The sequence below is a fragment of the Mauremys reevesii genome, linkage group 3, assembly GCF_016161935.1.
Source record: "Mauremys reevesii isolate NIE-2019 linkage group 3, ASM1616193v1, whole genome shotgun sequence".
NCBI lineage: Eukaryota > Metazoa > Chordata > Testudines > Geoemydidae > Mauremys > Mauremys reevesii.
Window position 1 is genome coordinate 5,782,836 of NC_052625.1, and position 26,758 is coordinate 5,809,593.

The 26,758-nt window shown below is 41.6% G+C and overlaps 1 protein-coding gene and 1 long non-coding RNA gene across 12 annotated transcripts in view; one reads left to right on the forward strand and one right to left on the reverse strand.

Moving 5' to 3' along the window:
- The window catches only part of CFAP61 (cilia and flagella associated protein 61), a 209,147-nt gene that overhangs the window by 91,268 nt on the left and 91,121 nt on the right, over positions 1 to 26,758 (reverse strand). For all 7 annotated transcript variants that reach the window (XM_039528376.1, XM_039528379.1, XM_039528377.1 and 4 more), the window contains one exon: positions 13,088 to 13,215. In XM_039528376.1, coding sequence (XP_039384310.1) covers positions 13,088 to 13,215 — 128 coding nt within the window. The remainder of the gene's footprint in view (positions 1 to 13,087; positions 13,216 to 26,758) is intronic.
- LOC120400028 overlaps positions 8,033 to 26,758 on the forward strand; it is a 68,549-nt gene continuing 49,823 nt past the window's right edge. For 4 of the 5 annotated variants that reach the window (XR_005595476.1, XR_005595473.1, XR_005595477.1 and 1 more), the window contains exons 1-2: positions 8,056 to 8,109; positions 25,072 to 25,198. This is a non-coding gene — a long non-coding RNA (uncharacterized LOC120400028). Of the gene's footprint in view, positions 8,110 to 25,071; positions 25,199 to 26,758 lie in introns of all 5 variants that reach the window. The other variant, XR_005595474.1, reaches the window with a different exon arrangement.

Genomic DNA, 26,758 nt, shown 5'->3' on the forward strand with positions numbered 1-26,758 from the left:
TCAACTCCATGGTCTCTAATTTCAACTCTGCTTTCTTCTCTATAATGGATTCCCTCACACATACCACTCCAACCTCCATCTTTGACTGTTTTCTCATAATTCAGTTAGTTCTCTTTTTATTCTGTTTTGTCTTCTTCATTTCCAAACAACATGACGTCTAAACCCTGATCAACCCATGTGTCTTCAACACCCAACCCTTCTGCCCCTTGGCTCTCTTGAAAGCCTCTTCTCAACACCATCATTTTGCCTAGCACCTTGTCAATATTTTTAAAGAGTATCTGTATTGTTTCTCCATGCATACCAATAAAACCCCCAGAGTGTAAGTATAAAGAAAAAAACATACAGACAACAGTAGAGGCATACTGGGGGACCACACATTACTACAACCAACTTACACATGAATCTTGACTAACAGCACTTTCTTTTCCCTCTCTCTTCCTTTACCTAAGCTCCACTCTAGGCTCAAGTATGCGTTGGGTTACCTGCCTGTGCTGGGAGTAAGGTGGTGTAAGATTCCTCCTTACACCAGCTACCTGAATTGCTGGTCTGCGTGTGGGATGGGGAAAGTATAGCTGATGCAGGGTCCTGTATAGGTAAATGAGCAGGGGGAGAAGATGTTTGGAGCCTTGTCTCTGCTCCTAAACACACTGGAAGAAGTAAGCTACACTCATTATAGGGCTGATCCAGTTTACCCCCCTCCTGGAGCAAGGAATAAGTAGGGACCAAATTATAATTCTGAGGTATCATTTGGTCCCTGATCTCCTCCTGGCAAGCATAGGTATAGCCCACCCCTCACTTAGAGTTTGTGGAATTTCCAAGATCTTCTCATCCATAACAACCCACAGGAGAGAACCACTTGTAAGTCTGTCTGACAGAGTAGTATATCTTACAAAAGCTCTTGTCTCAGCTCATGCGGGGAAGATGTGCAGCTAAATTATTCAGGCAGACACACACATTATGAACCTCCTTAGCTGCACAGTTTACAAGAGAAATACTCCCACGCCGAATTTACTGAACAAGTACAAAATGCAATTTTCAAAGGTTTAGAATTTGATCAAAACCTATCTTCACCAGAACACACAAAATGACTTCTCCTTACTGAGGGCTATTTTGGTGTCAAAATTTCAAACTTCCTTTCCCCAGATGTTTCCGTCCTAGAGCGAGTAAAAAATGTTGCCAGATTTATTTATTTATTAACAGAACTGGTTTTGCTCAGACTTTGCAATCAATTCACCATCTGGCAGGGCGCTATGCTATCTATCCTCAAACCCTAATCAGAACCTGTGAGCTACTGGGCCCGGCCATTCTACCCTTGCTCAATGTATATGACCACCTTGGGAACAATACTTGATTTTGTTAGATATAACCACCTGGAACATAGCAGTTAAAATCACTGGTGAGGTACACTCTTACAATGCTTACTAATACTGGCTTCTGCAAATAAGGCCCCGAGAAGCTGCAGATTAGGAAAGGACACCGGGAGTGTGTTTGAGTTTCTTGTCTGCTACTATTCTGTTGTTGCTGTATGAATGTGGCAAAAGACTGGCTCCCAATGTTTCAGTGAGTAACATCCAGTGCAAATTCTAGCTCTTTAACATGGCATTTTTAATACTATGGCCTATTTCCTTATGCCACAAATCAATTTTTGCAACCTCAATGCTTAATTTGAATCCTTTTTAGTGTTGTTACAAGACAGGATCTAATATTTTGAAATGCTCCCTATCGCTTGGCACAAATACTGAATGTATTGCTCTTGAGTGAGAGAAAAAGCACGGGCCTGAAGTCAGTAGAAAGACTCCCATTGGCTTTAGATTCAGTCCTACATGCTTGTTCTCCCTGTTGACTCAGGGCCAGATGTTCCCCAGACATCTTCCACACAGAAAGAGAGCATTTCTCACAAAGCTGGGTGATTTTTTGCAGCCACCAAGGTGTTATCTTGTCCTGTTGTAAAGTGGGCAGTTGTGTAACGGAAGGGGCCATGGCTAGCTGAAGATCAAGAGAAAAACTAGGCCCAAAACTCCTGATCTCATAACATCCACATTGTAGCCAATTATTTTAGTTTATTATCCATTTATTGTGTGATGTAGCTTGTGCATAGATCTGTATAGAATTTCTATATGCTTGGGTAATCATAACTTTAATTGTAACTTTAAAAAAACTAGTAAAACAGACTAGACTTTGTACCAGTGAATGTATGTGTGGTCACTATCCTTGGTCTTTATATGTTCCCAGAGACTCCAACTCTGAAGCAAGTAGCAGAGGTGACTTTCACTCGGTTAGGCTTGACACTATAGCCCCCAGAGCCGAACCCACGGTGGTGTAATACCACATTACAAAATCCATTTTAAATAAAATAAAAGGCTATATCATGTAAAAGCTGCCCTTTTGGGTCTTCCAACATCCCAAGCACATTTGCTTGGCTGGCATTGGTTCCCCCGGAGGCAGAGGAGCTCTGTGAGGAAGAGTAACATTAAGTCATGGTACACCCACCTCTTTACAAGGAGAACACACTGACTACAAAGGCCGTTCTCCAACTCCTTCCCCTCCAGCAGGCCATGCCTTCTGTTTTGCATACTACTGAAATCACACATCTGGTTGGTGTATAGATGCTGTTCACAGTTATGTTGCTGTGGGAACCATACCACGCAGTTACATTACCACTCCTTGTGCACCTCCCAAGTCCCATTTCAACATAAATTGCACCCATAGTATTCCTCTTTGCACTGCAGAAACATAGGGTGCAGGGGGAATTATGCCCAAAAAGTGATCTCTAAAAGGCACTGCAAAAAGGCATCCAAAAATAAAATAATAAATAAGCAAATACCTTCAAACAAATGTCTTAATTTGTCATACAAAATCTACTCATTAACGTTAAAAAATGTATAGGCAAGAATCAAATCCTATGTTACACCAGAGGGCAGAGTCACTAGCACAACCAGCCAGCTCTCTCACATTTCAACTGGCAAATTCCACAGTACTTCAAAAACCAAATAAACCAACCAACCAACCCCAATGGGCAGCTGACAGACTGTTTTGAACATCCCAATAGTCACATCTCAATTATGGGTAGAAACATCTCTTTTCCAAAGCATGCTTCTTTAATAGGGTGACCAGATAGCAAATGTGAAAAAACGGGATGGGGTGGGAGGTAATAGGCGCCTATATAAGAAAAAGTCCCCAAAAACGGGACTGTCCCTATGAAAATGGGACATCTGGTCACCTTATTCTTTAAACAATGAAAAATAATCATGAACAGAACTGAAAAGCAGTGATTTCCAGTATCATTTACACAAAGAAATGGAAAATATAAATGGATTGTGATGCAGTTTGAATGGTCCTTTTTTATTCTCAACTGCATTGTCCAGATTCCGACAAACTCCAAGGCACTCAGATACAAAGCTCCATAATGAGCTGTTCATGCTATTATCATGCTTTGTCACCCAGCTTTTTTTTTTTCAGAATTAAAATATCAACATTTCTTCTCATTGATTACTTTGGACATTGCAACAGGTCCTTTGTGAGGTATAATATTCTTTGCCCTAAATATAGTTTTAAAAAATAAAATAAAAAGCAACACCTACAAACATATACAAATACAAAGCATGCCACAATGCTTGGTCCCAGCCTGGTGTTTGCACAATATGTTTAAAATGGCAAATGCTTAAAATAGAAATATTCCTGTTTTTGACTTGAAAATAGACTTAAAACAAGCCATTTCATTATAAAATAATAACATGGCTACAATAATTCTGAATTGTTTTTGGCAGAATAAAGTCAAATGATTGTTAGGAAAGATGATCTTGACTCATAGCCTTCCCCATAGGTTATGCTAGTATCAGTCACTGACAGTATACATTGTGACACTGATTTAACAACAAGGCAAGATATGACCTATCCTATTTATCTCTGTCACAACTTGATCTCTATTCACTAGAAATGATGGAAGGCAACAATGTCTGAATGATGCAGGCCCAGTGACATTGAACACATGGTAGCCTACAACATTGTTTTGCTTTTGCCTTGGTATGAAAAAAAAAGCAGTCAAAAGGAAGCATACATATATCAACTCATGTGGCAAAGACAGATAGAATAAAACAATAAAGATCACTAAACCCTTCATTACATGTTAGCTCTGTGATCAGCAAGTAAGCACTAACTATTTAATTAGTCAACTAATTAGTGACAGGCAACATGGAAAGCTTCAGATGTTCTCAGACAAATGTAAAGATAAAAAGCCTAATTAAACAGCCAGCATTATGCTCGCTATTGCCAAACAGGACAGATGTGCAGGATATTGTGTAATAGTGTGCTGCCAGATAACAGGAGTTGTAGTTGGTCTGTTGCAAATAGTGCTTTAAAAAACACAAAAACCCTAGTATTTCTAAGCTATTCTTAGATACCTTCAGAGGGAAGCTGATTTCTTGACAGGAAATCGGGGATTTAGCAAATTAGTGATTTAAATTTTAAGACCAGATTCAATGTCTTACTGAAATAAACTTTAAGGCTATGATCCTTTAAGCGCCAAAATATGTTCTATTCTGTGTCATCATATTACATTTTGTGATCTCAGTAACCTCTTATTTGTTACGTTTATAGTAACTTTACATATACAGAGTTCAGAGAATAAGTCATTGTTTACACCAGAGATTGGATTAACAAGGTTTTAACATCATGGATTAAAAGGGACTTTTTCCATAATGAGGACAGAATAACACTTCCCCCACCTATATGCAAAGAGATGGATAAAAAGCTAATTGGTTCATTGTACTGGAACCAATGACAAGATACTGCCACGAGGAAACTTTCTGGGATCTTGTAGCCAAACTCTAATCAACTGTTGTCAGAGTGTCTTGTTAGCATGCTGTTCAGTGAATCATATGATGGAATAAACTAAAAATGATATAACATGAATTATCTTCTTCCCTGGCCTAACTTTGCTGTTGTAACTGCCATTCTTAAACACCGTCTGACACTAAATGTTTATGGAAAACTAGAATAAATGAAAAACAACAAATCAGGTACTCCGAAGGATGGGGAGCTACGATATTTTTTCAGAGTATGTCAATATTTAAGAAAATGCATAAAATATAATGCTATAAACTATGTTCAAGTGGAAATGTTGAGGCAACATCATTAAAATGAGATGTCTTTTTTCATTCTATACCCAGTTTCCAGTTGCTCATAATTTTCTCAAATCAATATTTAACTCAGGTTGGTATTTCTCATGCTTGAGCTCAGCTTCAAGGTCTTTTTTTAAAAACTGAATTATGTACTTTTAAAAACAGAATTCACACTTGAAAAATACTTTCAGGTGCTGTTTTTGCAGCTGAATAATTCAAATATGGCTTTGTTTTATAACTTTAAATTTAGCATGTATATGCCAGTATATCTCAGTAAGGAATGCATAATTTACCAAGTTTGAAATTAGGAAGTTAAGAGCAATTTAAAATTTTATAATGCACATGACCAGTACATTAAGTTCACTGCAGTGATTATTTTAATAATTACAGTAGATATTTCATATCCAATGACATAAGTGGAAGCAGGTATATTTATTCAATATGACTATATCTCCATAACAGGAAACATTTCAAGGATCACACACTAAAATAAATTCAGGTAGAACCAGATCTTGCATTCCGTATACCCCAAACTTCCAAAAAAAAATGAACAGTTGCCAACTGTCCAGATTTAGTCACAAGTTTCATGGTATCTGGTATTTTTCTTAAAACCTCAGCTCCTGGAATTGTGTAATCAGAATCTCAGCTTTCAATTAAAAAAAAAACAACATTTCTAGAAGTCATGGTTGTAGACAAAAGCTTAAAAACATAAGCCCTAAAAGCTCAAAAACCAGAAGGCAAATAAAAATAACCCAATACTGATTAGTTCAAAAATCTAATTACTTTTAAGCCAATCGCATGGTTTTTGGGGGTCCTGACACAATTTTTTTTATAACTTGGTGTTCACAACACTGAGAATGTAAGATTGTATATTTTTTACTTGATGTCTGATCTTTTTCTTGTTATTGCTTCTTCTCCTCAGACTAAGCAATTCAATGCAAAAAAACACAACAAAAAAATCCATCTTTTAAAAATCTGTTCCTGGTACTTCTTTAGTTTGATTCAATCCAAAATCATCTTTTCTTCTGACATTCTACAACAAACAGCAGGCAAGAGCACCAATGAGATAGTTTGGAGCGGGGAGAACAATAGGGACTGACACGTTGCTGGGTTGAACTGCTTCTCCACAAAACTAGCATTGTTAGGCTGCTGCCTCTGCTTGAGGGCTGGTGTACATGCAAACATTGTGCTGATTTAACAAAAGGTGTGATGTTGCACTACCTTGTCTGAATCCTAGATAGTGCCCTAACTCCTGTCTTTGTGTAAGGAGAAGCATATAATCGCACTGGCCAGGAGGAGCCCTGGGTATGAATTGCAGGAGTCACAATTCCTTCACTGCTTGCCTTTGCTCCTGCAGGGAAGTTAATTACTGTAGCAATTTATGGTGCTACTCACTCTCCTCCCACCCCCACCCCCCCCACTAGTTCAGCTCTGCTGGCTGATGAATTTATGGGGCAGAACCAAGGCTCTGCTTGCTTCCTCTCTTTTGCCCCTTCCCATACATTTGATTAGGGATGGGGTGTAGTGGCTGTCTGAAGCCTGCTTTCACGCCTGCATGTGGACTCACAATCGGGGAAGGCCATGCAGCTGATGAAGGTGGGGCTTATACACCATCACTCTCCTGTGTAACTGCCTAGGAGTGATTGACAGTTGTGCCCTTTTTGGTCAATTCTCGAAGAAAAAATTCTCACTCGTGTGTAGACTAAACTAAAATTACTGTTGAGCTAAAACTAACATCTAAAGCAGAAGACTGAACTCAGGAAAAAGGTGCAGGAGCCATTTATTTGGATAATGGCACATGGAAAATAAGAACCGCTGCACTCACGTTCACTGGGATAAAACATTAGGGCTATAAACTCTCATATTTCAGGGCATGAACCAACCACTTGCTGAAGGAAGGGATGTTAGAAAGAAGCTTCCCTGGAGGGTATAATAGTCCACTGTAGGATTCCCTGAAGCAGCTGGTACTGCCCCCTGTCAGACAGGACACAGATTGAGATGGACCACTGCTCTGATTCAGTATGGCAATTTCAGGAGTTTGTAGGGTGTTCCTACAAACTCCTGATATTCACTCTTGTGAGTGAAAATGAGGGATTTAAAAAGCATTTTCTAATAAAATAATATCATACAAAATATACTTCAGCATTTTGGAGGATGGACTACAGAGCACATTTTTACATTGAGATGATAAGAACTGATGCTAGAATCTGCCCTGTTCAAACAGTGAAAGCACTGAATGTCCTAGAAAAATAACTGGAGCACTCTGCCTCAAATGGATTTTCCACAAACTACAGTGTTACTGCCACATTTAATACTACAATACAATAGCACCAAGAGGCAGTTTTCTACATCTTTCAAACAAGTAGATATAATTCAGTATTTAATGAAAAATATATTTCCTCAGTTTCAATCAAGTTGAAATCACTTCTAAAATCTAGTTGTAATGACTGTTATGCAGGTAAGTGAATTATATTTGTGTGTTTCTATGGAGACTACTAATGTAAAATAATTAAGTAGGAAGAAAAATGAGGACAAAACTACTTCCTCTTTTAAGGATTAGGGGGTTTATAAATTGATTCAATCTAGTTATTTTTAGTACATGTAACCTTTTCAAACAATGGTAGAAAATTGTGACTATTATTAAATTAAATTGTATTAAAAGGTCTCTGCATTGACCAGAAGATTTTCTTTATCAACTGCTGATATGAAAATTAAAACTTAGCTTTGTTAAGCTTGTATTACATTAATATAAAAATATGTAAAATGTGATGCTGAATACTAGCTCCTTTGATTCTTTGAGTTCTTAATGGTTCTTATGGGGCAGTACTCAAGTTTCATGAATCTGAAAGTTCCAATTCTATTGTCTTCAAGACCAGTACTCCTAAGTATCACACAAACAGATCTTGTGAGAACTCTTAATTAGAACACAGCTGGACTAAGGCTTACTGCTGAGAAGTCTTGTCTGTGGAACTCTCTCGGAGCTGTAAAGGTAAATTGTCAAGGATACAATTAATTTTTGTGTGAAAAATGCTGTAGAAATGGGAAGGATCCTCTGGTGGTTAAGGTGCTGGACTGGAACTCAGAAGACGTGGGTTCAACTCCCAGCTTTGTTACAGACTTCTTGTGTGACCTTGGGCAAGTCACTTGATCTCACTGTACCTCAATTTTTCATTTGTAAAATGGGGATACTACTATTTCTTTTCTCCCACCCTTTGTCTGCCTTGTCTATTTAGACTGTAAGCTTGTCAGGGACCGTCTCATCCTGTTGTGTGCACTGCCTAGCATAATGGGGCACTGGAAACAGTTAGGCTTTCTAGATGGTACTGTAATATAAATTAGTAACAACACTGCAAGAGTCATATACATAACACAGTTACACAGTTTAGTAAGTAACAGCACATGGTGAGAAACAGAAAAAAGGGTAATAGCTAAAAAATACATTGGGATAGAGAGCCTAAGGTGCGGTAGGCAGAAGCACCAGAGGAGAAGGGTTTTACACCAAGAGGGGGTACACTGGCTTGAATGTTAGAAAGGAAGGCATTGGCAGCCCAGAGGAGGGAGTGGGAAAGGGAGCTATTCTGTCAATTGCTTATAACGATGCAATGCCTTTCATAAAGGGCTTCTATTCCCCCCCCAACACTATCCAGATATTTCTAATTGTGATATCAACAACAGTGGTAGTAGGAATACAAAACCCTGAACTCAGCTCTTAGCAGGTAGTGAGTCATTAAAATAGCAATATTTTTTTCCATTATTTTGTTCCTGTAATGAATATTTTGCTGTGAGGAGTCTATTCAGAATCTGGCATCTAAAACTTTATATTGGTTTTTAAAAAGCTTTTCAACACACATTTAAGCATTTATAATCTGCTTGAAAATGCACTCATATGGAAAAGATATTCATATCGCCAAGATATGAAAATTATACAAACATTTTCTTTAAGAAGAATGCTTCAAGAACAATGACAATAAGGAAGGTAGACATAAATTAGACCTCTTTTACTTTAATAGATTGTATGTGCTGTAGGAGTATGGGATTCTTGTTTTGTTTTTAATCATGGAATAAACTTTATTTCTCCATCCATTGAATAAACATAATTTATTATGAATCTTTGATCTTCTCACCTGAATTCTGCTCATCCACATCATCATTACACTAGGACTGCTACTAATCCTGTCAAGCAACTTTCACACAGTCAAAATTTTGTTGAGGAAAATATCCTATCACAAAAAATGTTTCTTTGTCCCCATCTGTGGCAGCTAAGAACAGATGAGTGCAAGGACCAAAAATGACCTTGGTTTCTGGTCCAAACCTTGTAATATTTGGTCCTGGAGCAGTGATGGTTTTAAGTTCTGAGCCATAAGGATTTCATGAGGCATAAGGATTAGAAATGAGTGTGGAGAACTATAAATTAACCAGACCGGAAGCAGCATTTGTATTTAGCCTTGGCAGGTCACAAGGTAATGGACATTAAAATCTCAACAGTCTAAGTCGAGGTTAGAAAGTACTAGCTATTTAAAATATTAGTACTCGTTCTCTGACTCTGCCTGCACAGTTGATTTGCTTTGGTTTGGACAACTTATAATAACCCTGGCAATTTGGTTTGCAGCTTTCTGATCTACAGTGATTGCCTATGCCCCTAGTGGGACCTCTGGGAGGCAGGGATTACTGGAGTGCGACACATTCGAGTCAGACCCTCTCCCCACCCCCATACCAGGGGCTGCAAGGGAAATGGTGTAGGACAGAGGGGGCAAACTGTGGCCCACGAGCCACATCTGGCCTGCGGGACAGTCCTGCCCAGCCCCCCAGCTCCTGGCCCGGGAGGCTGTCCCCCCACCCCCTCCACTGCTGTTCCCCCTCCCCCGCAGCCTCAGCTCGCTCGCTCCGCCGACTCAATGCTCTGGGTGGTGGTGCTGTGAGCTCCTGGGGCAGCGCAGCTGCAGAGCCCGGCCTGACCCCGTCTCTGTGCTGCATGCTGGGTGGTGCGGCTGTAGCACCGCCAGCCACCAGTGCAGTCAGGGGCAGGGGTTCTAGGGGAAGTCAGGGGACAGGGAGAAGGGGTGGCTGGATGGGGCAGGGGTCCTGGGGGGGCTGTGAGGAATGAGAGGAGGGGTTGGATGGGGCAGCGGGGGTCTGGGGGCAGTCAGGGGACAGGGAGCAGGTGTGTGTGGATGGGGCAGGGGTCCTGGGGCGGAGGGGGGGGGCAGATAGGAGGTGGGGACCAGGCCACGACCCCCTCCCCTAACCGGCCCTCCATAAAATTTACGAAACCCGATGCAGCCCTCAGTTTGCCCACCCGTGCTGTAGGAGCTAGATATGGCATCTCTGTGCTTCCTGAAGACTCCCAAATGCCAGGATAATCCTCAGCAAGAAAGATCTGAGGGCTTCTACAGAAGCTGAGTGGGGCTTTGGTTTGAGCCCATTATGTATATTCCAACTTGGCTCTGAAAATAATACCATAATGAAATGAGAGGAAAGGAGAAGTGTACATCTCTCTCTCTGGTACTATACAGAAGGAATGGCACTAAATGTTTTGCCAGCCAGTGTGGAAAACGTTCCTAGCACCACTCTTCTGGAGCAGCTGATCAAAAAACCCCAACCCAAATACAAGGGGGAAACTAGTGGTGTTCCCCAAGGGTCAGTTCTAGGACCAATCCTATTAAATTTATTTATAAATGTTCTGGAGAACGGGGTAAACAGTGAGGTGGCAAAGTTTGCAGATGATACTAAACTGCTCAAGATAGTTAAGACCAAAGCAGATTGTGAAGAACTTCAAAAAGATCTCACAAAACTAAGTGATTGGGCAACAAAATGGCAAATGAAATTTAATGTGGATAAATGTAAAGTAATGCACATTGGAAAAAATAATCCCAACTATACATACAATATGATGGGGGCTAATTTAGCTACAACGAGTCAGGAAAAAGATGTGGACAGTTCTCTGAAGATGTCCACGCAGTGTGCAGAGGCGGTCAAAAAAGCAAACAGGATGTTAGGAATCATTAAAAAGGGGATAGAGAATAAGACTGAGAATATATTATTGTCCTTATATAAATCCATGGTACGCCCACACAGAATCACAGAATCATAGAATCTCAGGGTTGGATGGGACCTCAGGAGGTCATCTAGTCCAACCCCCCCATCTCGAATACTGTGTACAGATGTGGTCTCCTCACCTCAAAAAAGATATACTTGCACTAGAAAAGGTTCAGAAAAGGGCAACTAAAATGATTAGGGGTTTGGAGAGGGCCCCATATGAGGAGAGATTAAAGAGGCTAGGACTCTTCAGTTTGGAAAGAGGAGACTAAGGGGGGATATGATAGAGGTATATAAAATCATGAGTGATGTGGAGAAAGTGGATAAGGAAAAGTTATTTACTTATTCCCATAATACAAGAACTAGGGGTCACCAAATGAAATTAATAGGCAGCAGGTTTAAAACAAATAAAAGGAAATTCTTCTTCACCCAGCGCACAGTCAACTTGTGGAACTCCTTACCTGAGGAGGTTGTGAAGGCTAGGACTATAACAGCGTTTAAAAGAGAACTGGATAAATTCATGGTGGTGAAGTCCATAAATGGCTATTAGCCAGGATGGGTAAGGAATGGTGTCCCCAGCCTCTGTTTGTCAGAGGATGGAGATGGATGGCAGGAGAGAGATCACTTGATCATTGCCTGTTAGGTTCACTCCCTCTGGGGCACCTGGCACTGGCCACTGTCGGTAGACAGGATACTGGGCTAGATGGACCTTTGGTCTGACTCAGTACGGCCGTTCTTATGTTCTTAATTCCTCCCCTCCCCCCTGCCCATAAAAACCAACCCCACCTCCCCAAAAACCACAGGGCCAGCCAATCAGTGAAGCAAAAACAAACAAACAAAAAACAGCCAAGCGGCACAGCTGTATGACCACCTCACCACTATAACCAGCCCTGGTATTGTGCAGACCTAGCTCCAAAGGTCAACAGTACACTGGTTTATATAGAAATGGCTAGAACTTTAAGCCACATCTATCTTGACTTTGCAACCAAGTCTAACAACGTATGTTCAAAGAGGACTTAGACTCGGTTTAAGCTAAACAGTGTTCTAATATAGAATATCAGGGTTGGAAGGGACCTCATAAGGTCAATCTAGTTCAACCGCCTGCTCAAAGCAGGACCAATCCCCAACTAAATCATCCCAGCCAGGGCTTTGTCAAGCCTGACCTTAAAAACCTCTAAGGAAGGAGATTCCACCACCTCCCTAGGTAACCCATTCCAGTGCTTCACCACCCTCCTAGTGAAGAACTTTTTCCTAATATCCAACCTAAACCTCCCCCACTGCAATTTGAGACCATTACTCCTTGTTCTGTCATCTGGTGTCACTGAGAACATTGGCTGGCCAATGTTGACAGAGTCAAAATATGTTCTAGAATAGGCTCTAGGCTTTTAATTTACCTAATCAAGCTGCTAACTTCAAATCCATTTGGAACGTACAAGACACACACCCTACAACATTACTGCCAAGATGCTGCAGGTAGAATACAATGTAGTTTTGTACTCTCATTGTTCAGTCCTCCTGTGAGACCTTTAGCGGTCGATATACAGGATGTCTTTTCATTCTAAAATTCTTATTTTTAGTTCTCTCCATTGCTAGTGAGGACCTGATTTTCAGAGATGGCCTTCATGTTTGTGGGCACAATTTTGCACCTGCAAACAATTACATTAGTACTTTTGAATTGCTGAATCAATTAACAGGGAGAAATCTACCTCTTTACCTCCACGTATCAGACTGTTGTAGATCTGACTACTAATTCTGCATCCATAATTCAAATGCAAACATCAAAATGCAGGTGCAATTATTTGTGGATGCAAAACTGCACCAAAAGAAATAGAAGCTGAGTTGAAGCTTCATTGCTGAATCAAGACCTCTAAAATTAAAAAAGTAGCTTAGTCCCCTCACTGTAGGAAAGCCAGCAACATTTAAAAACTTACCAAAAAATCAGTGTTTCTAGAAAGGAGATTCCAACATTTGATGCACCAACCACCACGATTCTAGCATTGACAGACACTTTAGGCTCTAGCATCAGCTTTCGATTTATGTGGTTCAAAGCATAGCTTAACTGTAAAAGAAACCAAAAACAAGACATATACATATGTACAAACCCAGAAGTAACCAGCTAAGAATCATTAGAATGTTAGTAATGCATTATCTTCCATTTTTCTAAAACTATTGTTATGGCTTATCAACATGACCAACATTATGAATTGCCCCAGGCATACCACAAATCAACCTAGTGGCTAAACACTGCTGAGTAAGTATGCACATGTTTAACATGCTACAGAAAAGTTCTAGAACTTAATGTTCCAACTTCTCTTGGAGAAGAGGTTATGGAGTATTTGCTGGAGGCTAGAGACTGAACTTTGAGAGTTTTCTATAATTTATTAACATTCACCTAGCACCTAGGAGCATATGTTCATATAATCTTTTGATTATTTTTATGCTTTCTGGAGCAATTGTTTTAGATTTTACCTTTTTTTTAATTCATGGGAATATCTTTACCTGAAGCATACATTTAATATAGTTTTAATGTTTTGATTTTTCCATGTTCAAGCAGCACACTGAGAAATGGCTTCTAAAATCATTTTTCCAAATAAAGAAAAGTTAGACTGAGGGCCAGATCCTCAGCTGGCAGAAATCAGCTCATCTTCATTGATTTCAATGGAGCTATGCCAGTTTACACCAACTGAAGATCTGGTCAGTAGACTTTAATTAATTCATAGTTTCTCATGTTCCCTCTACCTAAAGTATACACTGGTTGAGACAGTAAAACTTGGTGTAGTCATCTTTACTGGTGTCCTTTGGTTTCTCTAACCAACAGAGGGCGCCAGAAAATATATGAGAGGGGGTCAAGAGATAATGCATTTGACAGAAAATCTCTGCAGTGTGCTATATAGAGTTTTCAGTTTTCTCATGAAAAGCAGAGAGGCTGTTTCCATTTTGAAGCATTACACACTTTGCATTTTAGTTATTGCTTTGGGTTGCACAAACTTCACATGTCACAGAATGCATAATTGTAAATTCACATGTGCATTGAAGGGAGAAATAGGAATCAGAACTACTTTTATTATTCATCAGACACTCTTCTCTTGCTCTACATTTCTGCAGACACACTTATTCAGGATGCATTCTAAAACTTCTAACAGGTTTCCCTCTATTACCTATAGGAGGCAAGAGGGGAAAACAACATTTATTCTTCCAAATAAATTATTCTTACAAAAATGTCTATGGATTTAGATTAGAGAATTTTTCTCTTTATATAAAATAGTTGACACAATAGCTTGATGTGTTAAAAATCAAGCCTCAACAAACAAGGTGACTTTAAAGAGGCTGGCCATGCGAGGAACTACAAACATGAAAGATTTGGAGAAATCTTTTGTACCAGACAAGGGTATTTTATAATCTTTGAAATCCAGAGATAAATGTATGTTAATTGGCCCTTCCACTTTTTTTTTTTTTTTTTTTTTTTTTACTGCCAGATAAATGTTCCTTCAACTATATTTTTTTACGGTACAATGATGACATCCAGTGGCCAGTTAGTTTAATCTCAGTTATGGGATTTCCCTAAGAATATTCCAGAAGATACTCGAGGAAGTTTACTATTCTGATTAGGATTCAAGCAATCACCACAGATCTCAAACGTATCAAATCTAGCACATCTTCACACGATTCCAAACTGTTTAGCTGCTATCCATGTTTAGAGAAATGGTCTGATTTATAAGGACTTGACTGTCAGAACTTTTGCTTTACTGAGTATTTCAAAAATTTCTGCTTACCATTTTAAACAATTTAACTCAAAAATAGTAATATTTCATCTACTTAGACATTTGTTTTAGCAAGATTTGTTATAATAAACTCCATGTTTAAGGAAAATGATTTTATGAAATGAAAATATATAATGTTTCAACATTTCAGATATTTGAATGCATTTATAATGTGACAAAAAGTGAAAAACTTTTGAAAGGAAATTAGAGAAATCAGGAAACAAAGTTCAAAGTATTAATGGAATGTCTTTACAGCAGAGTTTTGTTTAAAAAATAAAATGTGCATATTTATACCTTTATGCAATATGATGCATGTAATATTTCGGGGTCCAACCCTGCAAGGGCTCCACATAGAACTCCCACTGGACTTCAGTGGTTCTACACATGGGCAACTGCAGTCAGGGCCTTGGACTTTAAATTGCAACCCCTTGACTCTTTAAATATACTTTAAGTGGCACTGTGAACTTGAAATCTGGTCAGTTTAAAAAAAATGAATTAAAGGTAGCTTCAGGTATTACATCTATCTATGAGTCACTCTGACAATTTTTGTGGTTGTACAATCACATTTTTAAAAACAGTTTCATCTCATCTTTTGCTCTGTGAAAGACCCAGACAAACAAGGGAAACTCACTAAGGTCCTACTACCATATAGGGGCAGATCCTCAGTGGCTGTAACTGTCACAATTCCACTGAAGTCAATGGAGCTATGACAATTATGAGCTATGACAATCTGATGATCTGCCCCATGATAAATAGCCCCATTTATTTTGATGGGAATGCTCACATATTTAAAGTTAAGCGCATATTAAGGTATTTGTAAGCATTGAGGCCTAATTAATAATAGAGGCGGGATTCAGCTGAAAGATCTATTCAGAACATGTTGTCAGATGCACAAAGTAAACAAATTGAAAAAATAGAGAAAATCATTCTTCTAATCTCATCCAGCTGTTATTTTAGATGTCATTTTTACTAATAGTGGGAGTGGGGGAACGTTTCAGGCAGAACTATGAATTTTAAGTTGGTGGTGTTCCTTTAGTTATTTGAACCAACAGCTGCACTATATAGCAGTGTGGTCTAGTGGATAGAGCACTGGACTGAGATTCAGGACACCTGGGTTCTATTTCCAGCTCTACCACTGGTCTACGGGTGATCTTGGGCAGGCCACAGCGCCACTCTGTGCCTCAGTTTCCCCATCTGTAAAATGGGGATAATGATTCTGAACCCACCCCCCGCCACTTTGTGAAGTACTTGAGAGCTACTGATGAAAAGCATTATATAAGAGCTAGGTACTATCGCAACTAAAAGTTTAAAGCAATAAACATATAAATGGCGATTAAAACTGCTTTTCAATGTTCATCATCTACATTTTTCACCCAAAATACTGTTTGGATGTTCTAATACACATGCTTTTATTCTCACATTTAAAGCACTTTGTCCCATATCTTCAAAGGCATTTAGGCACCTACTCCCATGGGACTTAGGCACCTAAACAGTTTTGATGATCTAGATCTTTCTGACTTGCAGGCAATTTTAGAGAGCAGGTGTGAAATCCTGGCTCCAATGAAGTCGGTAGTTTTGTCATTTACTTCAACGAGGCCAATATTTCACCCCAGTTTGGGAGGGCCTGGATGTTACACACCATTGTACTTTCTGTTATATTGAAATTAAAAATGTCCGGCCTGAGAATGGTCTATGCAGGACTGTACCATTTTAGAATAGTTCTATTGACCGCAGAACTCTGGGAATAAGCTAGGCATGCTTGTGTGTGCAGTGAGTTATCTGTGCTTTGCAAGCATGGACAGTGGAAGGCTCTCTCCAGTGTGAGTCACTGATCATTGATTGAGCAGCAGTTTTCTAAAAAAGCACTGCCTTCTGGGGGAAATGATTAGAAACCTATTTACTGAAATGTGGCTTTTAAACAAAACTAATAAGGTGGTAAAAAACATACGAGGACATGAAAAACTTCTGCAAATGTATCCAATCAACCAACACAATGAGACAGGAATGTCAGCAGCTAATGAGATCAAAACCCAACATGCCTTACAGCAAAGCCTAAATTCAACTGTTCTCTTCCACTACAGTGCTGTTATTTTAAAAAAATTTAGCCCAACAATGAAATATAAAGCAGTAATGCAATTTGCTGGGGAAGAGTTGTACCTAATTTGTGAAATGGCTCCTGTATCAATGATACAAAGGCAGCATATGAGTACAATATTACCGTTTTTGTTCACCACACAATAGACCCAACACCAACATCTGTCGTGCTTCAGAAACACCTTTCTAATGCTAAGCTAACGGCCCCAGGGAGTTTGGAATTAGGTGAATTGGTCCCAGAATACCACCCTGTTTTAACAAAATGTCAGGACAAATGACTACATATGTTCGTGTACTAGGGTCTAGAAATCCGAGACTGAGCATAGATAGAGGGAGGAGGAGAGCCTCTCCTGTTCACAAGCAAGCAGCTTGCTCACACCCCCACGCAGCTGCCAGAGCTGCCAATCATGGATGCAGGCACCCACAGCTGCAGCCAATAGAGACAACAAGGCCTGCTATAAAGGGGAAAGTCCGGTGAAGGAGGAGGAGACAGAAAAACCTGGGACAGCAAAGAGTGACAGCCCTGTATCAGGCTGCTTCCAAGAAAACAGACAGGAGCCTGAAGCACACTGCCAGCCCTAAAACTGAAGGGCTGCTAGATGTAATTGGAGGTCAGGGTCCACAAACTGCCCTGATAGGACAAACTCATTCAGGAGAAGCAGAGACTTCTTGAAAGATCATACCAGGGAGCAGTTACAACGTGGTACCAAAAGTGGGGTTGCAGTTAACCATCCACACAGAAACGGGAAACCAAAAAACCAAAACTAAACAGAACAGAACTTCCCTCCTTTCCCCTCCCCACCATATATACACAAGAGAACTATGGAGGTGAATCAGCGACTGCAATGGCTGGCTGACTCACAAGCACAACAACCAGAGAGACAACAACAGCTGTTCGAACAGATGGCAGCCCATCAGCAACAGTTGTTGCAAAGGGTGGCAGAACTAGTGCCGGCTCCTACCCCTCAGAGTTCCAGTCCTACAGAGACTACATCCCCCACAACTCAGGGAACCACTCCGACCCTGCTGCTCCCCAAGATGACGACAGATGATGACCCAGCATCGTTCCTGGTAACCTTTGAGAAGGTAGCCATGGGTTCCCACGGGCTTCCATCCCAGTGGGCAATCCAGCTCATCCCACTCCTCAGCAGGAAAGCCCAGGCAGCATTCCAGGGGCTTGATGACATGGCGGCTCAGGACTATGAGCAAGTCAAGGCAGCCATATTGGACAGGTCAGACATAGATGAAGAGACCTAACACCACTGTTTTTGCCACGAGCACTACCCCCGCCTCCAAGGCATGACCATGGACGATCGCCCAAAGACTTGAGGACTTCTGCTGGTGCTGGCTAAAGCCAGAGTCTTGGACAGGACCCCAGATAGGGGAACTTGTAGTTATGGAACAGTTCATGCAGATTCTTCCACCTGCTGGCCAAGACTGGGTTTGTAGATCCCGACTGGCAACCCTAGTGGAGGCCATCTACTTCATGGAGAACAATATGGCTGCTCAAGCCATTTGGGGACCCTCATCAGAGGAAATAACTGCTCCAGACACATTTCTTTCTCCAATGGGCTGAGAATCCAAGACTGGTGGCTCCTCTTGGGTAAACATCAAGAAAACACTGGCCCTTGTGGACTCGGGCTGTGATCAGACATTTATCCAGGAATGGATAGCTGAAGCAGTAGGGAGACTCGAGAAATTGGAAATCCCCATTACACGTATCCACAGAGATATTTTATGATATCCCAGCATGACAATAAGACTGACTGTTGAGGAGAGTATGCATGTCTCCAGACCTCTCCACCCTGTGATATTAGGTCAAGACTGGCTGTATTTCCCAGAGCTCTTGCAGAGGCGTCCCTTAACACAGGAGCCTGAGAAAGACACCTCAGAAGAGATGGTCAGGATCTTGTTCTCTTTTAAGGACCCTGACCTTCTTACCTCCTGGCCTAAGGAAAAAAAATCCTGGGAAGAAAAATGGATAGCAAGGAAAGAGTGGAGAGAGGTAAGAGAAACAATCCCTTCCATAGCATAATAGAGACTACAGACACTGGAGCTAATGCTGGTGGGACAGAAGACCCCACAGAAGGGCCACCCAAACACAACACCCTCTCCACAACCGAACCTGTAGAAGCTAACCGGACTCTTGGATTTCTGTGTGGAGCAAAGGAAATGACAAGACTTTGAGCTAAGCCTTTGAACAAGTAGTCACGATAGATGATGATGAAGTGGATCCCTAAAGGCGTGGCAGTACTTCCGTTTTGCTCTTAAGGCAGACTTCTTGCTGTATCTCGTAGACCAAGACAAGCAGACACAAGAGAGAACAACAACTGCTACTACCTTGGGTATATCACTGAGAATTTCTGCATCTGGCATATGCAACCCAATGTGTGGGACATCTTGGGAAGGACAAGACACAGTCTAGAATCCTGGTCTGGTACTTTTGGCCGGGGGTCTTTAAGGAAGTCAAGAATGTCTGTGCATCATGTCCTGAATGTCAATCTTAACGGCCCCTAAGGAAATCCTGCAGGTGCCACTAATACCCTTCCCCTTGGTGGGGACTCCCTTTGAAAGAACAGGAATTGACTTGATAGGCCCCCTAGAGAAGAGCATCTCTGGACATCAGCTTATACTTGTTACTATAGATCATGCCACCAGATAGCCACAAGCCATGCCACTCTGGATACAAATGACAAGACTATTGCTAATGAGCTGCTGAAGGTCTCTGTGGGGGTAGGAGTTCCCAAAGACAAATTTCATATCCCGTCTGGTGAAAGAAGTATGGGAATTATTAAAGCATTACACACATCTGTGTACCACCTGCAGACAGACAGCCTTGTAGATTTGATCAGACACTCAAGAGGATGCTCAACAAATTCATTTCCCGGGATCCTCAACATGGGATTAACAATTCCCAGACTTCCTCTTCAACATTAGAAAAATGCCCCAAGCCTCAACACTGAGAGCTGAAAACATAGCGCAGTATGTTGTAAAGTTACATGACAGCTTGGCCGCTATGGGAGAACACGCTAGAGAAAATTCTCAAGGAAGCACAGGAACAACAACAGTAGAATAAAGGGACATGGATGTGCACGTTTCAACTGGGCGACAGAGTCCTGTTACTTCTTCCAAGCTCAGAAGTTAATGGCCAAGTGGCAAGGCCCTTGTGAGGTGATAAAGAAAGTGGAGCCCTAAAAAGCCAGGAAAAATCTTTTCATCACACCCTATCTTGAGGAACTGGACCAAGTTAATGACTGCCTAAAGAAAGCTCAGTACCCCTCCCAAAGAACCTAAACCATAAGCAAAAGGAACAGGTGCTCCAATGGTGACTGCTTTCCCACAGGTAGTCTCAGCTCTCCTCAGGGAGATGTTCTCGGCACACCGCATTAATACAAAATCCAGAACAGTAATACGGGAAGGGCTCTGACCAATTCCCAACAAACTGGGTGGGGGGGCACTGAGAAAGAGATCAGAATCATGTTTGAACTTGAGGTGATAGAAGAATCTCAGAATGACTGGAGGAGACCGATTTTTGCTGGTCCCAGAGCCAGATGGCTCGTTACGTTTTTGTACAGATTTCAGAAAAGTGAACACCATTTCTAAATTTGATGCCTACCCCATGCCATGAGTGGATGAACTCTTACACTAACTGCGAGAAGCCCGCTTTGGATTTGACAAAGGGGTATTGGCAGATCCCCTTAGCACTGGATTCCCAGGAGAAGACGGCTTTTTCTATGCTGCTTGACCTATTTCATTTTAAGACCACGCCCTTTGGGTTACATGGGGTGGTGACCACTTTTTAACATTTGATGGACCAATTACTCCAACTGCAGAGTCAATAAGTGGTGGCATACTTGGACAATGTAGTTATCTATAGCAAGGATTGGGACTCCCATCTGAACAAAGTAGCCACTGTTTTCCGATCACTGAGAGAAGCTGGGTTAGCGGCAAATCCTGCTAAATGTACAATAGGAAAGGAAGAAGCCCGTTCCCTGGAACATAGAGTCAGCGGAGGACAAGTCCACCCCTTGGTGGATAAAGATCATGCCTTACAGGCATACATGACCCCCATGACCAAAAGGCAAATGCTTGCCTTCCTGGCTCACCTGGCTACAACCGCCACCAGTTCATACCCCATTCCACCACCATAGCAGTCCTGCTAATTGACAATGCTGCCCCAAGACAGATGCTATAGTCACCAACCCGCACAAGTGCCTTTCAAAAACTCAAAACCATGCTCTGCAGACACCCAGTGCCTTATAGCCTGAACTTCGAAAAAGAACTTGTACTACAAACAGGTGCATTGGAGGTAGGACTGGGGCAGTCTGTTCTCAAGACGTACATGGAGAATACCACCCAATAGTACATATCGGCTGGAAACTCTTCCCCTGTGAAAAAGTATACTCAGTGATAGAAAAAGAATGTTTGGCTGCCAACTGGGCAATAGGGAGCCTGTGGTACTACATCCTGGGAAACGAGTTGGCACTAGTTACTGATCATGCTCCCTTATGCTGGCTAAATGTGATGAAAGAGACAAAGCTGAGGATCATGAGATGGTACCTGTCACTACAACTATACGCCTTTGAGGTACAGCACCGGGCAGGAAGCTTGTATCGTAATGCCAATTTTCTGTCCGGGGAAGTAGCCTACATCAGCCTGGGCCAGGCCTTAGCTTTGCAGGGGGGGATATGTAATGGGGTCCACAACCCCATACTGAGCATAGATAGAGGTGGGAGGAGAGCCTTTCCTGTTTACAAGCAAACAGCTTGCTCACACCCCCACGCAGCTGCCAGAGCTGCCAATCTTGGAGGCAGGCACCCACAGCTGCAACCAACAGAGAAAACAAGGCCTGCTATAAAGGGGAGAGTAGAAAGGCCTGGGACAGCAAAGGGATGACAGCCCTTCATCAGACTGCTTCTAAGAAAACAGCCAGAAGACCAAACCAGACTGCCAGCCCTAAAATTGAAGGGCTGCTAGACGTAACTGGAGGTGAGGGGCCAAGAACTGCTATGACCAAGAGCAAACTAAGGAGGATCAGTCAGAAGAAGCAGAGACCCCTCGAAACATTATATCACGAGACGGTGAAGTTCCCCAGAGGAGCAACCAGACATCACCTTAGATAGGTCAAGAGTGAGCTCCAACTTGTTTATATTTGTATCCATTTGTTAAATAAAACAGCAATCATTAACTACAGTAAGGAACAGAACAATTATTACCACTATTAGAAAAGGAATATGCAGCTCAGAAGTAACATTTTCTTTTATTAGGATGGGTTTTTGTATTTTTTCTACTACTCTTGTCCCTGAAAGCATCTACTACTGTACCATCTGTCACGTTGCTTCCACCTGGGAGGGCAGAGTGCCTATCTGCTGCTTCAGTTGCAACTGCTGACAAAGGTGACTTTTCTTGATTGAACTGTGAGGGTTGTTTTTGCATGTGGACAGCCAATTCCATCCACTTAGAAGACTGCATACTTCACCTCCATTAAAAATGCTTGCTCAACTTGCACTGTACTCAAGTGAAAATGCAAATCCTGTCTGTAAATCATGTCTCAGGCTCATGGACTCACAGCACAACATATGCCTGAGCAGGCAACTTCTACAGTATTAAACATTTTTTCCCTCTCACGTAGACACCATCAATGAAAATGGTTTGCCTTCTGCTTGTCTGACATAATCTGATTTGCTTTTGGGGCCACATTTTCAAAGCAGGGTGTGATAAATGCACCAGCAAACATCACCCCATTTTGTGTGTGCCAAATCCCATGCTTGTGCAAATAGAGTAGACAGGTATGCTTGTGAACATGAGAGGCTTTGGAAGCACACTCAGGGGGAAGTGTTTTTAACAGGTGCACCATCTATTGGCCCGGCTTTTAAAATCTGACCCATGGTATATTTAGAACATGCCTAAAAACATTTTTCCTGAAATAATATTTATTTGGGACCATATTACAGCTTAATTTAAACAGATAAACAATAAAAAAATGTTAAAATTGTAGACAATTTAGATGAAGCATATGAACCAGCACAAAAATGAAAAGGTGAGGAGTAAACATTGGGATAGATGATTTTGTTGCTTTTTTGTAACAGGAAATTGTAGGGCTTTTTGAATCAGATACTAAGAAACATATCCTAGTAAACAATGAAATAATGTATCAAGGGACAGTGTTATGGCACAGTCACTAGAATTGTCCAAGAGAAGACTAGATACAACAAAACTTAAGGATTTAAGGCTTGATCCGTAAGGTGCTAAGCCCTCCGGCCTGATCCAGCAAAAAGCATTTTAGCACTTGCTTAATTTTAAGCACCTGAGTAGTCCCACTGAATCCAGTGGTATTGCTCGGCTACTTATAGTTTATAGTTTTAAACTTATAGTTAACGTGTTTGAATGCTTTGTTGGATCAGGGCTAGAGTGCTCAGTATCTTGCTGGATTGAGTCCTGAGTGTGAAGGAAAATCTGCATTATTAAAAGAGGTTGCAGTAGATGATCTATGAGGATTTTCCCAGCCCAATGATCTATGGCTCTGTGCATGTCCGCTAGACTCTACATGCTTTTCTTTTAATTTGCCATTTATTACTGAGAAATCTGGGAAAAAAATCCACTGATTATACGGAACTTAAAACTCTCTACTCTGCTATATGGACTCTGCTACTGCAAAACCAAAATGAGATTACAAAGTGACTAACAAGCCTATTCCTAGAATTGTGCTGAGGTCAACAATGGTGGTGCATGAACAAGGAAATGAACAAACAGAGCTATTTTAATTTCAAGCTCCATTTGAAACACAAGAAATGGAAAATAAAAATCAATGTTTGCCAAGGAGCTATGCACAAACACTACTGTAAGAGGCAAGCTTTTAAGAAAACATATCAATGGAGATTTTAAAAAAAATCACATTATTAAAAGTAACATTAGAAAGTATATGTAAGTGTTCCTTTCAAAGCTGTGTCCAAGCAAACATAGTTCTATACGTACATTTAAAACATGAAGGGAAAAGAAAATAAAGCCATTTGGCGATGGAGAAAACAGCACAAACAAATTGTTGTATTCTTTATAAAAGAACACTTATTTACCACTGTAACTGGGTTCTTTGAGACAACTGCCTGCCTGGATAATAACAATAACACCTAGCTCTCATATAGCTCTGTGATGGGACACACAAACCCCATACTGGAGAGCAAGAGGTTAAGGAACAGCTCTGGTCCCAGGCAGCCCTACCCAATCACACCTGTAAAGCCTGCACAAGCTGGAGGCTTTAAAAACGGGAGCAGAGCAGTTAAGAGGCAGGCAGTGGAAGGGAGCAGATGGCTGCTCTGAGTGGGAAGTACTGCTCAGGAGCTCACTGCATAGGACCTGACAACACAGACCTGTGAAAACCCACAAAGGAGGGGCAGGTGACAGAGCGTGCAGGCCAGAGACTTGATTGGAGTAATCTACTCTGGGAAGCTGAAGGAGATGGGAGAAGGAAGCGGTCCAGGGGGACAGTGGCTTAGAACCCGAAGGCATTGGGTATAGCTGCCCACCATTGGGCCATGGACAGGAGCCCAGTGGAGAGGGAAGGCCCGGGCTCCCCTATCCACTCCGAGAGGACAATACAACAGCAAGATCCATCACTTAGGGTGAGGGGCCAGTTGGAAAAGACTGTGATTATTCAGGGACCCAGCCCCCAAAACCCCTCTGCTAAAGGGGAGGACTGGAAACCCTGGGGGTGAAGGCACTGAAGGACAGGACTGTGCGTCAATGGGAACCAACCCACCAACCCCTGCCTGACCACTAGCCAGCACTGTTTGCAGTTGTGTACCTTCTACAAGATCTTTTGATCCATAAACCTCAAAACACTTCCAAAGGATGTAAGTATTATCCCCATTTTACAGATGAGGAAAACATTGTCCACTGGACCACATATACACCCTGCCTATGTCTTCATGCCCCATTTTCCCTTCAATTGCTATTCACTATGGATTTGTTGGGAGATTCCAACAGAGTAGGGAAGAAGGGTGGGTGTAGATCATCTTGAAGAAGCACAGTTACTAGGGCAATTAACTGTTCTTTTTTCTTAGAGCAGGAACAGTCCCCAAGACCAGACAAGGAGGGTCTGATGAGTCTTTGAATAAAGATGGCAAGACTGTTCTCCCAGACAGCGCATCTGAAGAGGAGGCTAGGCCCTATTAGTAATGCTGAGCGAAGGTATGGGTGGAACATTAGGATACAGCTTGCATATATCAAAATCTATTTGACAGGCAGTTGAGGCTGCCTTAGATCCAGTGGATGTGCTCTGATGCCTGCTGGTATCAGAATAACTACTGGTCCATAGCAAAGGAGTATTATAAAATAATAACTAGCTCTTATATAGCACTTTTCAGCAGTAGATCTCAAAGTACTTTACAAAGGGGTCAGTATCATTTCCCTCATTTTACATATGGCGAAACTGAGGCACGGGGAAGTTCAGTAACTTGCCCAGGGTCACCCAGCAGACCAGTGATAGGCCTTGGAATAGAACCCAGGTCTCCTGAGTCCCAGCCTAGTGCTTTATCCACAGTCTGATTGATTGGCCCCCCAGTGCCCCATATGCTTCAAGCTATCTAGCTGTTAGCTGTGGAATGGCTTAGTCCTGTTCAGATAGTAGTTCAGAGCTTTCTTAATACCTAGAAGTTGTCGCTTAGTCTCTCCTGGAAATGAATGGGGCTGAGGAAAATATAGGTAGACCTATAGATTGGTGTCGATGGAAATCACAAGCCACCATTGAGAAGAATACATGGTGTGGTGAATGACCATCTTGTCCTTATGGAACACCGTGTATGGTAGATTAATCAACTATTATTGCCAGCTTTCAGACTCTCCAGGTTGATATGGTCCAGGAAATATTTTGACAAGGGTTCAAAGTGGGGTTCAATTCATTTGTCCAAAGACACGGATAGCTTCAGAACACAGGTAAAACATGAAGTAGGGCCTTAAAAAAATCTCATCACTGTGGGATCAAAGAATACAGGATAGTCCTGTAACAGAGGATGAAAGACCAAACTTGTAAGCCAGGGGAATTCTCATTAGTCTGAGGGAGAGACCAGATTGTCTGAGGTAAAGCAGGTAGTTCAGAAGGAGTGGAATGAAAGACTGATGAAGAGCAGGTCCTTTTTGCCTTGCCCAGATAGAAAAACCACTTCCATCTCATAGAGATTTCTTGTTGAAAGTTTCCTGTTTCCCAGCAGAATTTTCTGAACTTCTACAGAGCAATCACAGTCCAAGTTGCTCAGCCAGACAGTATCCAGAATGCCCAATTCAAAGACCTCAGAATCTGGCTGTACTACTGTGACAAGTTCATTAGATCAGGCAGAGAGACTGGAGGATGAACTGCTAATTTCAGTATGTTGGGTAGCAAAATTGATGGGCCCAAGTTGATGCTATGAGGACCATCTTGTCTTTGTCTTGTCTGATCTTCCACAGGACCCTAAGGATGAGAAGAAACAGAGGGAACGGATATGTTTCCAGTCCAAGAGGAATGTGTCTGACTGAGACCCTGAGCTCTTCCCACCTCTAGGGCAGGACTGGTTGCAATTGGTACCATGTTCTGCAGCAAAAAGGGTAATCTGAGGAGATCCCCACCTCAAGTTGCTGGCTATTGCCTCTTTGACAGACCACCAGTGCCAGGCATTTTCCTAGCAGATGGCCTCAGCAAGAAGTATTTTCTTTTCCTAGAACATGCTGTAGGTGAAAGGCAATGATGGACCTCCTATTCCAAAGTTTCACTCC